This window comes from Arachis stenosperma, chromosome 3, assembly GCF_014773155.1.
Source record: "Arachis stenosperma cultivar V10309 chromosome 3, arast.V10309.gnm1.PFL2, whole genome shotgun sequence".
Lineage (NCBI taxonomy): Eukaryota > Viridiplantae > Streptophyta > Magnoliopsida > Fabales > Fabaceae > Arachis > Arachis stenosperma.
The window spans coordinates 167,949,940-167,966,384 of record NC_080379.1 but is presented as its reverse complement, the minus strand read 5'-3'; the positions used below and the strand labels follow the sequence as shown (position 1 = coordinate 167,966,384).

The following is a 16,445-nucleotide window of genomic DNA, read 5'->3' as shown; positions in this document are numbered from 1 at the left end:
TGAAGGAGGAGGTCGCCAAGCTGAGGGCGGAGAGAGATAGCCTTCGGGAGAAGGAGAGTAAGTTGCGGGCCCAATGCAACATGGAGGCAAGTTTGAGGAAGACAGCACAGGAGAGTTATCAGAGTTTATTTCAAGATCTTGTGTCTGTGAAGAAGGATTTGCTGAACTCTCGAAATGCCTATGCCGAGTTGGAGGACTCTATTACTGATGGTGCCGAGGAGGCTTGGAGGATCTTCAAGGAGCAGGTCGGAGTTATTGCTCCTGACTTGGATCTGTCTCCTTTAGATCCGGACAAAGTTGTCATTGATGGTGCTATTGTGGATCCTCCTGCCCCCGTAATCGTTTCCGAGTCAGAATTGAAGACTCGGGGGCAGAGGATTATTGAGTCCCCTCCTCGTTCCAAAGACGCTCCGAGTTCTTCTGTTGTTCCTCCGGCTTCCTCTTCATCTCCCGTGGTTGCCTCTCTTCCCGGTCCTGATAGCGCTCTTCCTGACTCTGGTGGTGGTGATCCGTCTACTCCTCTGCAAAAATAACTTTTTTATGGCTATATGGGGGCTCGGCCTGTGAGTCCCCCCTTTTTTAAACTCTTTATATGTTGTTTGTCGGTTGGTGTTTGTTGAACAATTTCTTTTGGCCTTTTAAGGCCGTAAACAAAATATTTTATAAGTACCCTTTTTTAATAAGGGTTTTAACTTAACAAAATAAATACCCTTTTTTGGATAAGGGTTTAAGTTACCTTATGCGTGTATGCTTTTCTGATTTTGATTTTTCGAAGTCCCCTTGATCTTTTTCTGAAAACCTTTCCCTTTGGCTTGCTTGTTTTCTGAGCCTTTTTGTTTAAGGACTTTTGGACAGCCTTTAAACTTTTTCCTAGGTTTTTTCAATCTCTTTTTTGTTATTCCTTATACTCAACTTTGTTTTATTGAGTTCTTATGACTTAGGTTATTTTTGCGATTCATTTTCTTTTCTACTTGGTTTTTTCCTTTCGACTTATGAGTCTGGATGTTTCCGAGTTTCTCACGATCAACTTTTATAACCTCATTACACCGACTTGTACCTCGTCGTTTTATCCTGACGACCATCTAGGTCGGTTCATGGGATTTTCACGTTTTGTCGAGCTTAAGTCGGCGCGTTTCGTAGAAAGACTTAGAAAATAGAAAGGATTTTATAAGAGATATGAAAAAATATCTTTATTGATTGGGGAGGTACCTTCTTGCTACTAAGGGTTTTTAATAGCCTTTTTTCCCTTAGCCTCTACTATGATGCCTCGTTAAAAACCCTTCTCCAGAAAAAACCCTTTGATTTTGGGAAAAAATCATGAAGTTGGGAAAAGAGTACACCAGGGAGTAGAGTTCGCTTTTAACTGTAGTACCTTTTTATATTACAAGCATGCCACGACCTTGGGAACTCAGTACCGTTCAGGTCGGTTACTTTATAATAACCTTTTCCTAAAACTTCATTGACTTTGTATGGTCCCTTCCAATTAGCAGCGAGTTTTCCTTCCCCTGATTTGTTGACTCCAATGTCGTTTCTGATTAAGACCAAGTCATTCGGGGCAAATGTTCTTCGAATGACTTTTTTGTTGTACCTTGTAGTCATCCTTTGCTTCAACGCTGCTTCTCTTATCTGGGCATTTTCTCGGACTTCGGGTCTTTTTAGCCTCTTTTTCTTCTTTAGGGAGGATGTCGAATTTCATGTATTCGACCACGGGGTTCATCCATCCGAGGTTTAAATCGACTACCTCAAGTACTTCTATTTTTACTACTGAGGGTTCCTGGAGGGTTTCTTGGATCAGGCTTCTGTTGTTCCCTCCCGGCTTGGTACTTGCTAACTTGGATAGGGCGTCCGCTCTGCTGTTCAGATCCCGAGTTATATGTTTAACCTCGGTTTCTGCAAAGCGCCTAAGGTGCTCCAGAGTTTTCTCCAAGTACCTCTTCATACTTGGGTCCTTTGCCTGATACTCTCCGCTTATCTGGGAGGTCACCACTTGTGAGTCGCTGTATATCATCAACTTTGTAGCACCGACTTCTTCTGCCATCTTTAATCCAGCAATCAAGGCTTCATATTCTACCTGATTATTTGAAGCTGGAAATTCAAATTTTAGGAAAACCTCTATCTGGGTTCCTCTTTCATCTACCAATATTATGCCTGCGCCGCTTCCTGTTTTGTTGGAGGATCCGTCTACATAGAGTTCCCATGTAGTTGGTTTTTCCTCCTGATCCCCTGCGTATTCTGCAACGAAGTCGGCGAGGCATTGGGCTTTGATCGCCGTCCGAGTTTCATATCTTAAGTCGAACTCGGAGAGCTCTATTGCCCATTGAACCATTCTCCCTGCAACATCCGTCTTTTGGAGGATTTGCTTCATGGGTTGGTTCGTACGGACTCTTATTGTGTGAGCCTGAAAGTAAGGTTGTAGCCTTCGTGAGACTATTACTAAGGAGTAGGCAAACTTCTCTAGTTTGTGGTATCTTAGCTCAGGGCCTTGTAGAACTTTACTGATGAAATAAACTGGATGTTGTCCGACCTCATCTTCTCTTATCAGGGCTGATGAGACAGCCTTGTCTGCTACGGATAAGTACCGGACGAGGTCTTTCCCAGATACTGGTCGGGTCAGAATAGGAGGTTGGCTTAAAAACTTTTTGAACTCCTGGAATGCCTCCTCGCATTCAGGAGTCCATTCGAACTGGCATCCCTTTCTTAACAAGGAGAACAGCGGAAGGGATTTTAGTGCCGATCCTGCCAAAAATCTGGAGAGGGCTGCAAGTCGACCATTCAGCTGCTGGACTTCTCTCAAACAAGTCGGGATTTTCATTTCTAGGATGGCTCTACACTTATCGGGATTGGCTTCGATCCCTCTTTGTGTTAGCATAAATCCTAGAAATTTTCCTGCCTCCACCGCGAAGGCGCACTTTGCAGGATTTAGTCTCATCCCGTGCAGCCTTATGGTGTCAAAGACTTGTGAGAGGTCTGACAAGAGGTCGACTTCTTTCTTGGTCTTTACCAGCATGTCGTCGACGTATACTTCCATTAGACTCCCCAGGTGAGAGGAAAACACTTTATTCATCAACCTTTGATATGTGGCTCCTGCATTCTTCAATCCGAATGGCATGACCACGTAGCAAAAATTAGCTCTGGGTGTGATGAATGATGTTTTCTCCTGGTTTGGCTCATACATTGGGATTTGATTATATCCCGAGTAGGCATCCATAAATGATAAGTATTGATACCCCGAGCTGGAGTCCACTAGGGTATCAATACTTGGCAGTGGATAAGGGTCCTTGGGACATGCCTTATTTAAGTCGGTATAGTCGACACACATTCTCCATTTGCCATTCTATTTTTTGACTAGCACTACATTAGCTAGCCATGTTGGGTACTTGACTTCTCTGATGAAGCCAGCTTCCAGGAGTGCCTGCACTTGTTCTTCTACTATTAGGGCTCGTTCTAGGCCGAGCTTGCGTCTTCTTTGCTGTACAGGTCGGGATCCCGGATAAACCGAGAGCTTGTGGGACATGAGCTCGGGGTCTATCCCAGGCATGTCAGAGGCCTTCCAGGCGAAGAGGTCGGAGTTATCTCTTAGGAGCTTAGTCAATTCTTGTTTTAGGGTTTCCCCTAGGTTGGCTCCTATATGAGTATTTTTCCCTTCCTCTTTGCTGACATGTATCTCCTCGGTTTTTCCTCCCGGTAGTGGTCGCAGCTCTTCTCTGGCCCTTGCACCGCCGAGCTCTATTGTGTGAACTTCTCTGCCCTTTCCTCTCAGATTTAGGCTTTCATTGTAGCATTTCCTTGCCAACTTTTGATCCCCTCTAACCGTTGCTATCCCTGCTGAGGTCGGGAATTTCATGCAAAGGTGGGGAGTGGATACCACGGCTCCAAGTCGATTAAGGGTAGCTCTGCCGATTAAAGCATTATATGCTGACCCCACATCAATGACTATGAAGTCTATACTCATAGTCTTTGATTTTTCCCCTTTTTCTAAAAGTGGTGTGAAGGGGCAAAAATCCTAGTGGTTTTATTGGCGTGTCCCCTAATCCGTATAGGGTGTCGGGGTAAGCTCTTAATTCTTTCTCATCCAACCCTAGCTTATCAAAAGCGGGCTTAAAAAGGATGTCCGCCGAGCTTCCTTGGTCTACTAGGGTTCTGTGGAGATGGGCATTCGCCAGGATCATAGTTATTACTACTGGATTATCGTGTCCAGGGATTATTCCTTGCCCATCTTCTTTTGTGAATGAAATGGTAGGAAGGTCGGATGACTCTTCTCCGACCTGGTAGACTCTTTTGAGATGTCTTTTGCGAGAGGATTTGGTGAGTCCCCCTCCCGCGAACCCTCCTGAGATCATATGGATATGTCTCTCTGGAGTCTGCGGCGGTGGGTCTCTTCTATCCATATCGTCTCGCTTTCTCTTTCCATGACCGTCCGACCTTTCTATGAGATATTTATCGAGCCGACCTTCTCTAGCCAGCTTTTCTATCACATTTTTAAGGTCGTAACAGTCGTTTGTGGAGTGACCATATATTTTATGGTACTCACAGTAATCGCTGCGGCTCCCCCCTTTTTTATTTTTAATGGGTCTAGGGGGTGGCAGTCTTTCCATATTACAAATCTCTCTGTATACATCCACTATAGAAACTTTCAGAGGAGTATAAGAGTGATATTTTCTTGGTCTCTCGACTAAGCGTTTTCCTCCATATTGATGTACTTTTCAGCTCTTTCCTGTACATCACTTAGAGAAACGGGGCGTCTTTTAGATATGGATTGTGAAAAGGGACCTTCTCTGAGTCCATTGACTAACCCCATTATACTGCCTCTGTGGGCAGGTCTTGAATCTCTAAACATGCTTTATTGAACCTTTCCATATAGGCTCGTAAGGATTCTCCGACCTCCTATTTTATTCCCAAGAGGCTCGGTGCATGTTTCACTTTGTCTTTCTGGATAGAAAACCTCATCAAAAACTTCCTTGAGAGGTCTTCAAAGCTAGTAACCGACCTCGGGGGGAGGCTATCGAACCACTTCATCGCTGCTTTCGATAGAGTGGTCGGGAAGGCTTTGCATCGCGTAGCGTCGGAAGCATCAGCTAGGTACATCCGACTTTTGAAGTTGCTCAGGTGATGCTTTGGATCCGTGGTTCCGTCATAGAGGTCCATATCAGGGCTTTTGAAGTTCCTCAGAACTTTTGCCCTCATTATGTCCTCGCTGAAAGGATCCTCCCCACCTAAGGGCGGCTCTTCTTGTTCGTCACGGGAGTTGCGACATTTGAAGGAGGATTCTAACTTTAAGAGTTTTCTTTCTAACTCTTTTCGTCGTTCCATCTCCTTTTTTAGGTTCTTTTCAGTTTCCTTTTGTCGCTCCCGTTCTTGTTCTAACTGTTCCAGGCGACTGTGGACTAATCCCATGAGTTCAGTTACATGGGGTGGTCCCTCTTTCTCTGATTCGCGCCCTTCTGAAGAGTTTGCCTTCGGGTTTTTTACTCCGGAGGTACTTTCCTTGTGTTGATTATCAATTTCCTGGTGGAGGGTGAAGTCCGCATCGTTATTGCCTGTGTCCAGATTCTCTTGCTCATAATCTGTGTCCACATGACCTTCTTCGTGGGATCTGTCCGCCATCAGTGGTTGATCTCTCGGGTCCCCGGCAACGGCGCCAATGTTACGATGGGTAACTGGAGATTGATAGGCTGGATGGTGTTGGTTGGCCCAAATGTGTGAAGGAGGAGGATTCCGAATGGGTCTGCAACTCGGGGGCCTCCGTCCGACTTGTTTCTGTGAGGAGATGGGGGTGGTACCTGCAAAGACACTCCGATGCCTAAGTTAGCAAGGGGTTAAGCAGGTTTAGAGAGTATTGGAACTTAGAGATACCTGAGGGGTGTCAGTGTATTTATAGTGGTGAACCAATAACCACCGTTGGAGTAGTGCTATATTTTTAGGGTGTTAACCGTCCCATTATCTTAGGGAGGTTAAGATATGGCTCGTGGAAGCGGTTAGAGAGATTCTAGGGGCAGTTACTCATTTGAATGAGTGTTTATCCGCCAGCTAATCTCATGCCCGACTTCTTTAGAACAGGTCGTGGTGAGTACCGACTTCATAGGATGAAGATTGGTACTGGTGAGACCCAACCTTTTGAATTAGGTCTTTTGCTTGATCCTGGGCCTTTATTATTGGGTCAGGGTATGAACAATACCCCTAAGCCTAAACAAAAAAGTTAGTCATGCTCTTTCTTTTCTTTTCTTTTTTCCTGCATTTCAAACTTTAAAATCCCTCATTCTAAAACGAGAGTCGAATACATGATATTAAGCTTGAATGAGATATGTAATAAATTGTGTTTTCAACCACTAGTAATGGATTTTCAAATTAATTTTGCATGTCTCCCATGCTTCTCTTTTTTTTCTTACACTCGTTTACATACAGAATATTTTTTTTGCTAGTGGTTCTCCTCATTTTCATTCTCCTCCTTGAATCAATTTAAATCAATTTAATTTAAGTCTCAAATTAAAACTGATCTAATCCAAACAACATAAATTAGTTTAATTGATGTTTATAAATTAGTTGGATCTTTTTTTATATTTATAAATTATATTATTATTCAAATGAGAACCACATATATAAAACTTTTTTTGTTAAAAAATAAAAAATATAATTTTAATACACTGTAAATATAAAAATAATTATTTTTTATTAAACGCATAAATAATTCTAAAAAAAATATAATTAAATGATTGTATAAAATTTTTGTTCATCCATCAAAATTAAACTTAAAGCTAAAATTATTATAGGTAAAAGTATAAATGTAACAATAAAAAAATAATCATACTATGTCAACATCAAACTTTTTTTATTTATAAAAAAGAGTAAAATATTATTTTAATCTTTAATATTTGAGCTAAATTTTAATTTGATCTCTAAGGTTTTAAATATTTAAATTCTAAAAATTTTTAAATGAGTTTTATATTGTCTCATAGTTAAATTCGACACAAACAAGTAGCATATTTAAGAGGCAATAGAACGTGTGATTTCAATATGTAAATAAAATCGATCAACTAATGATTATCAATGTACAAATTTTTCGTTAATTATTCAAGTCAAATTTAGCACAAATTGAATATTTTAAAACTCAAGATATTTAAAATATTATGGACTAAATTAGTATTTGACTTAAACATTAAGAGACTAAAATAATATTTTATCCTTAATAATAATAATAATAATAATAATAATAATAATAATAATAAAATATTGGAAGAACCCTCTCTTTTATTATTTTAAGTTTATGTCCTCTATTTTTGACAATTTTTTTTTTAGTTGTATATTTAAGGATTTATTGTTGGCTAATGAATTTATATTTTTTTACTTTTGAGGAACAAAATAAAATGAGTGTAAAAAAAAAAAAAAACATCTTTTGGGTTCACCGCCACTTATGATTGGGCTTGTATTTTACCTAATGTCACACAGTAGGATTAGATTCAACGCTAACTGCGCTTAAAAATTACGCTAACAACAGTATATTTAATGGGCTCCAATATTGGGCTTTTTCCACTACCACTCATAATTCCAGATTCATTTCGTGCACGACCAAAAAAAAAAAAGATTCCATTTCGTGTTTTCTTCACGTTCGCGCCAATTTCTCGCATTTGATTCCAGTTTCCCCTGAATGCACGGCAACCCACACGGAAAACCGCCGCCGCACCACCTTCTAACCAATGCCGCCGTCGCATTCCAAAACCCTAGGGGAAATTTTTTCGATCGTAGCAGTTGCGGAACCATGTTGATACGTGCTCATCGTCATCATATCCTCGCAAATTACATGTGATTCACTGATATTATACTACTTCATCAGTTCTTAAACCCTATCTTTGAATAAACAATGCATTAATGGGTTCGAGCCGCAGGAACTCCTCCCTAACCTTGCAGGTAAAGAACGCAAATCTGTCTTTGTTGTGTTTCATTTTTTTCCTCCTTGTTGATGTATTTTTTCCTCAATAACAATTTTTGTCTCAGGGGTATCTTACGTTGCAGTCTATGATACTGGTACGGTGGTGCCACCATTTTATCTTTTTGTTTTCAATAAAACAATAGTGATTACTGTAACCAAAAAAAGTTTTTGTCTTATTTAATAGGCCAAACTATCTAAATGAATTTGTTTGCTTGGGATATCTCTCTCTCTTATTTGTTTCTGCAGGCGAATATGTTGAAAGAACTAGAAAATGTATGGCACAACTCATCATGTATTCAATGATGATATTCAGATACTGTATTACACAACATCTGGTATTTTATTTGAAGTTTCTTTTTGTTCTAAAAACATTTAATGTCCTTATCTCAGGGGACTGCATCTGTTGTTCTGGCTGGAGTATAGCCGCTCTAAACCTCATTGGTGGTGGTGTCCTCTTGGAGCTGGAGAAGTAAGACATTGGTGTTTCTTACTTAATATCTACACTACTTTGTACTTTCCATTACACCGTTTTGGAAAATCTTAGTTCTTTTTTCTTCATATTTTTTATATTCATATTTATTTTGTTGGGGGGTGATGCATTCGCAAATTTTAGTATATGGGTTGATACTAAATATTATTGTATTGCTATTTCAAGTTAAATGTTGCCTATGTGTTTTTTGTCAAATCTTAAAAATTCAAAGTAAAAAATACTTTGTGATTTGGTTCCTGTCTCTCTTTATTTTTGGGGCCTTCATATCATGAAGATGCTTTGTGGCAATTGGATTACACCCCTGCAAAAACGGTGGGACTCAAACTAAGGTCTCAAATTATTTATTTTTATTTTCTATTGTAAATAATTTGATTTTCCACTTATGAAATGCATTTGATAATGTGATGTCTATTGCTGGTAAGATTACTCCATTTGAGATAGTTTTATGAAGGTACATTTATTTGTGCTCAATGACTTCAATTAATTTGAAAATTTTCAATGCAGCAGAGCTAACTCTCAAGACAACGTGAATCAAGTTCCCAGTTTGGCCAAACCTACAGTATATAAGAGGTAGCTTTCTTGTTCATTTTTGCCATTTTTAGATTAAAGTGGAGACATACATACATCAGTATCCAATTCACAAAATCCCCATGGTATTGGTGCTTCGTGTTTCTTACAGATGGACAAAAAGAGGATGGACGTGGTTTTGACTTGTTTTGGTTGTTACCTCAGGTGAGGTTATTATTTAATAGCTATTAAACAAGATCCATAACTACATGGTAGATTTTCATGGATTAATTAAACACATCATGGTCAATAAGATAAAGAAGGTAATTAGTTATCATGTATTTATCCATCTATCTATCACTTAGGAGTTAGGACAAAATCTTTTTTCTGGCCTTCGGTGCTTCCTATACTAATTCTATATTTCAATCATATCATCACATCAAACGTGCTCAATAGAATAATGACATTATTTGTGAATCGCACAAATACATTTTAAGATTTGGATTTCGGTAAGATTACTCCATATTAGATATTTTGTGACGGTTATATCCATTTCTGCTCAGAGACTTCAATTAATTTGAACATTTTTTTAGCAATGCTAACTATCAGAAACTCAGACACAGGAACCAAGTTCATAGTTTGTTAAATGTGCGGTATATAAGAGATGGCTTACTTGTCCAGGTTGCATTGGAAGGGCTTATAGAGTACAGAATGTACGGATTCAGGTGAGACTATACACAATGTAACTGAAAAGGTACTTGTTCTCGTAATTACGTTTGTTTAATGTATAAAGCAGGATCTCAACTCAAAAAGGATTCACATGTGTTATCATTTGTTTTGCTTGCACACTTGCAGTGTTTTTCAATGGCTATAAGACAATACCCAACTATTTATTTACTACTCGGGAGATTTCATGGGATATGATTAAGCAAGCACATCATGGATCAAGAACACAAACCTGGTTTTATATGACCCCTTATGTATGTCCAAGTTTTAGATCTTTTATATGACCCCTTTGTTCAGATAAGTTTTGAGGTAATTTTTAATATATCCTCCGTGGTCATTTCTTTATCTGTTGTCTTGCCTTGTCTAATGACCATGTTGTTGTAGGTTTTCTTTTCTGTTCATACTTAATTGATGTTATGAAAGGCCAAAAGGTTTACCAAGTTCTGAGTTTCCCTTTGTCTTCATTTGCACAGATGCTCTAGCTTCAAGTCATAATATCAATAATTGAAGGTAGACTGGTTATAGTTCTAAGTAAAACGATAACATTTCAAGCCAAACTTTTGTTGCATGTTTGTAAGGAACAATAGCGGTAAGTGATCACCTTTTGAGACATTAAAAAGTAAAAACATCAACCATGTAAGTTGTAAATCAAAATTAGCTATTAGTATAAAATATATGTTAGAATATAAAATACACATCGAGAATGAATGAAATAATACATATATTTATATACAAATACATGGTAGTTGATTAATGTACAAATAGCATTTTTGTAAAAATAAATACTACACATCCAAATTTTTTTTATGAATCAAGTTCAATCAAGTTAAACAATAAAATTTGGGATAATACTAATCATAACTCATTTTTGTTATGTTAGACCAATTTGGTTGGACTTGGTTAACAAAAAGATTTATATTGTGTAGCATGATTCTTTTGTAAAAACATACCTATATTATATTTGAATTTTCTTGTTCTAAAATGGGTAACGCTACCAAGTACTGTGCAGACAATGAAAGAGCAACTTGCATGATGAAATCCGGTTGCTATATGTAGAAAAGTGGACAGAAAGTAACAGTTTGGTTAATCGATGGGCATTATTCACAGCAGGTAAAACTTCCATCTCTCGCATTTCTTATTTATTTATTTGTGCTACATTTAACATATAATTTGTTTTTCATTCTCTTTAAGAAAATTATTTTTGAAATAAATTGTCCCCCCCCCCCCCCCCCAAAACTATAAAAACTATTCTGCACATTTATAATTGAAAATTATTTTCTCAAAGCAGGAAGTCGAGAGACGTCTTAAAGTGCATCCAAAAATCCTGGAAAAAAGCATTCTTGACTCAAATCATTTTTTAAAATTATCTTACTATTAGAATATTCTTAAATCTTATTTTGATAAAGCAGTATAGGAATTTAATTACAATATTTCTAAATTATCTTGTCGCTTCAGCCCTGCAACGATCATTGATTGCCGTCTGTCTCTCTTTTCACCCCCTGTTATTCGCACTACGTCCTAGTGGTTTGCGAGATATTCGCGCCGACGCAGCAACCCAGACCTGCAGCAAGGAGAGTGTGTAGCCGAAAAGCCTTCTTCCCAATGGCCACATCGCAAGACGAACGTGTTTCAAGTGAGGGTCATCCTTCATGCACACCACCGAGCCGAGATACATTAATGGAGTGCAATATGGTTGAACCCTTAGGTTGTGATATGTCTGCCGTTGCAGAGAATTTATCAAACCTACCTCAAAACATATTCGACGATGTCGTTGTCGACGGTGAGAAGTCAAACAAGGTGAGCAATTGTGAGCAACAAATTCTACCATGGATGTTTATTTTTCGAAAAATTCAGATTTTACGTCACAATGTAAATGAGGTGTTTGTTTTTATGATTAATGCAGTATCCAGATGTGATGCATGAGTTGAGATTGAACTAAATGTGTGATTGTTTTATATTGAATGGTATGATTATATCCATGGAGAATTTGCATAATATAATTAATCATTTCATGCGTATATGATTGTTTTTAAAGGTATGGTATACTTATATGCAGGAAGCATATTTTATACTTATATTTCAATCATTTTATATGGCATGTTTTATATGATTGTTTTTAATCATTTTATACTTGTATGCTGCCTACATATTATATGGCATGTTTATATGCTAACCATCTTATTATATTTGTATTTGTCATGCAGATGGCCTTATATTTTATATGAATGTTGAAATAGCCTAAATTAGTTGGTATGCATTATAATGTATGGTATGCGTATATTGTTGCTACATCATGGTCATTCAATGAATTAAAAAAGTAACTATAGGGTAATGCAGGGGTTGAAATTGAGGTCTAACTTAAAGTGTATAGTAATTGTATTTACTGCATGTTAATCATGACTTACTTATACGAGTATTTTGTAATGGCATGGTATCCTTATATGATACCTGTATATTTTTTATTTATATGCTCATATGCTTTCTGCATATTATGTGGTTTTCCTACATGCTTTCTACATATTATTTTCTTATTTTTCATGCTGACGGGTTTATATGGTTATGTGTGCTGAAATTGATGTGAATACACTAATTATGTGCTTATATGAGTGGTTTATAATAAATGATGTGCTTGTGTTCTTCATGTATGTGTAGAAAAAATGTTATGTATTTAATTTTACATGATGGCTATTGAATGAAAAAAGAAGCAACTAAAGGGTGGTGTAGGCCCTTAAATAATAGATAAAATGGAATAAATAATTCTATTGGCATGATTTCTAGCTGTTGTGTTTTTGGTGATTGTGTTTGAAGTTTTATTTACATGAGTTTTAATAAGGATTTTTTTCCTTTTGGTTACTGTATTTGTTTCAGAATTATAGGTCATGCAACTGTCGGATGTTACTGAGGTTAGAAGTGAAGAGATGGAACTTGGTGATGAGGTTTTGGAATCTAGTTTAATTTTGTGTAGTCATAATTCGTATCTTTCATTTGATAAGTAATGGTAATTATTTTTTCTTTCGGATTAATAGAAAATGTAGTTACCAGATCATGGTTGCCTACAAGAAGACGAGATACTAAGAGTTGGAATGCGTTTTGCGCAGTTACAGATGGCTCATGACTTTTATGTTACCTATGCAAAGAAAGTAGGATTTACAACTAAGATAAGGACGACAACATATGATAAGATCATAAAGGCTCCCATTAACCAAGCTATACACTGTAATTGCGACGGTACCGCAGGTCTCATGTTAAAGCACCAACACGGAAGAATACGATTTCAGCTGCTGGGTGCAAGGCAAGGATATATGTCAAGTTTGATAAAGACATGCAAGATTGGGTTTTGTTCAAGGTTGAATTGACGCACTCACACCTTTGTTCAGCGAGAAAGACAGTGCACTACCATGAGTATAGGCAGCTGATTATGCATGCGAAGTGCGTGATTGAGGATAATAATGAGGCTAGGATTTGACCAAATATGACATTCCTTGCTTTGGCAAATGAGGCTGGAGGCCCCTCTAACTTGGGATTCTCAGAGAAGGATTTAAGAAACTATATAACGGCAAGGCTCCGAACTAGCAACGTGAATGCGGATGTCAGGAAGATGATGAGCTACTTCATGAGAATGAAGGACATCAATCCGAACTTCTTTTACGTGGTGAAGTTGGACGAAGAGTGTAAATTTAAGAGTGCAGTATGGGTGAATGCAAGATGTAGGGCGTCGTATGAATACTACGTAGACGTTGTGTCAGTTGATAGCACCTACAGTACAAACAGGTATGAAGTAGTTCAATTGGTGTTGTGTCCTTTATTTGTTTAAACTCTATCTAATTATGATTGGCATTTTTTATGTCTGGTTGGTTTTTTTAGTAGGTATGAATTATCGTTTGTGTCGTTCGTTGGGGTCAACCACCATGGTAAGTCAACCATCCTCGGTTGTGCTTTGCTGGGGAATGAGGAAATCCAAGTTATGAGTGGGTTTTCAGCCAATGGGTGAACTGCATGGGAACTGCTCCACAACGTATCATAAGCGATCAATGTCGGTCCATTTTTCGTGCGATCAAAAATACTTTACCCGACACACGCCACTGATAGTGCATTTGGCATATTATGAAGAAGTTACCAAGCAAGCTTGGGGGTGACCGCCGGTACAGAGATTTGTATGATGACCTCAATTACATTATGTGGAACTTTGGACTGAGGAGTCATTTGAGGATAACTGGTCAGAATTTATAGATGAGTACAAGTTACATAACAACACATGGCTATCAGGTCTGTTAATGTACGATTAATTCACGCATTTTAATTGACAATTATTTGGTATCTGATTTGTATTAATAAGTTTGGTGTAAGGTTCCTTTGCTAAAATTGGAATTCTTTATTTTCTGTAGACCTGTATGATGACCGACGCATGTGGGTCCCCATATACTTCAAGGGTGAATTTTGGGCAGCTATGATGAGTATGCAGAGTGAGAGCATGTACGCATTCTACGGTGGATTCTTACACAGTAGGACTAGCTTGGTTCAATTTGTTCACGAATATGACAATGTGCTTGGAGTCAAGCAGTAAAGAGAATTGGAGGATGATGCTGCAGACTCGACGGGGGTTATTCTTTCTGCAACGAGCTCACCTATGGAGAATCAGTTTCAGCAAGAGTACACTACGAGCATGTTTAGAACTTCTAAACATGCTCGTAGTGTACTCTTGCTGAAACTGATTCTCCATAGGTGAGCTCGTTGCACAAGGGATAACCTTTCTCGAGTTTGCAGCATCATCCTCCAATTCCCTCCGTTCCTTGACTTCAAGCACATTGTTATATTCATGAACAAATTGAACCAAGCTAGTTCTATTGTGTAAGAATCCACCGTAGAATGCGTACATGCTCTCACTCCTTTGCGTACTCCTCATAGCTGCCCAAAATTCACCCTTGAAGTATATGGGGACCCACATGCGTCGGTCATCATACAGGTCTACAGAAAATAAAAAATCCAAATTTTAGCAAAGAAACTTTACACCAAACTTATTAATACAAATCAGATACTAAATAATTGTCAATTAAAGCACGTGAATTAATCATACACTAACAGACCTGACAGTCATGTGTTGTTATGTAACTTGTACTCATCTATAAATTCTGATAAGTTATCCTCAAATGACTCCTTAGTCCGAGAGTTTCATACAATGTCATTGAGGTCAACATACAAATCTTTGTACTGACGGTAACCCCCAAGCTTGCTTGGTAACTTCTTCGTAATATGTCAGATGCACCATCGGTGGCGTGTGTCAGGTAATGTATTTCTGATCGCACGGAAAATGGAACGACATTGATCGGTTATGATACGCTGTGGAGCAGTTCCCATGCAGTTCACCCATTTGCTTAAAGCTCACTCATAACTTGGGATTTCCTCATTCTCCGACAAAGCACAACCAAGGAGGGTTGATTTACCATAGTGGTTGACCCCAACGAACGACACAAACGGTAATCCATGCCTACCAGAAAAATCAACCAGACATAAGAAATGCCAATCATGATTAGATAGAGTTTAAACAAATAAAGGACACAACACCAGTTGAACTACTTTATACCTGTTTGTATTGTAGGTGCTATCAACTGACACAACGTCCCCGTAGTATTCATACGACGCCCTACATCTTGCATTCACCCATACTGCACCCTTAAATTTACACTCCTCGTCCAACTTCACTGCGTAAAAGAAGTTCGGATTGATGTCCTTCATTCTCATGAAGTAGCTCATCATCCCCCTGACATCTGCATTAACTTTGCTAGTTCAGAGCCTTGTTATATAGTTTCTTAAATCTTTATCTGAGAATCCCAAGTTAGAGGGGCCTCCAGCCTCATTTGCCAAAGCAAGGAATGTCTTATTTGGTCGAATTCCAACGTCATCATTATCCTCAATCACACACTTTGTATGCATGGTCAGCTGCTTATACTCATGGTAGTGCACTGCCTTTCTCTCTGAACAAGAGTGTGAGTGCATCAACTCAACCTTGAACAAAATCCAGTCTTACATGTCTTTATCAAACTTGACATATATCCTTGCCTTGCACCCAGCAGCTGAAATCGTATTCTTCCGCGACGGTGCTTTGACACGAGACCCGTGGTACCCATCGCGATTACAGTGTATAGCTTGGTTAATGGGAGCCTTTGTGATCTTGTCATATGTTATCGTCATTATCTTAGTTGCAAATCCTACTTTCTTTGCATAGGTAACATAAAAGTCATGAGCCATCTGTAACTACGCAAACCGTATTCCAACTCTTGGTATCTTGTCTTCTTGTTGGCAACCATGATCTGGTAACTACATTTTATATTAATCCGAAAGAAAAAATAATTAACATTACTTATCAAATGAAACATGCGAATTATGACTAAACAAAGTTCAACTAGTTTCCAAAACCTTGTTACCAGCTCCATCTCTTCACTTCTAACCTAGTAACATCCGATAGTTGCAGGCTTATAATTCCGAAACAAACATAGTAACCAAAAAGGAAAAAAATCCTTATTAAAACTCATGTAAATAAAACCTCAAACACAATCACCAAAAACACAGCAACAGCTAGAAATCATGCCAATAGAATTATTTTTTCCATTTTATCTATTATTTAAGGGCCTGCACCACCCTTTAGTTGCTTCTTTTTTCATTCAATAACCATCATATAGAATTAGATACATAACATCGTTTCTACACATACATGAAGAACACAAGCACATCATTCATTATAAACCACTCATATATGCACATAATTAGTGTATTCACATCAATTTCAGCACACACATAACC

General features: G+C 38.3%; 1 protein-coding gene across 1 annotated transcript; it reads right to left on the bottom strand.

Annotated features, from left to right (window-relative positions):
• Positions 1-14,268: 14,268 nt before the first annotated feature.
• Positions 14,269-15,893, bottom strand: LOC130967271 (protein FAR1-RELATED SEQUENCE 5-like). Its single transcript, XM_057892089.1, has 4 exons — positions 15,673-15,893; positions 15,229-15,426; positions 15,038-15,132; positions 14,269-14,612 (listed from the first exon to the last, which is right to left on the bottom strand). Exons 1-4 carry the CDS (start codon positions 15,891-15,893, stop codon positions 14,269-14,271), a joined length of 858 nt encoding a protein of 285 aa, XP_057748072.1.
• Positions 15,894-16,445: the final 552 nt, after the last annotated feature.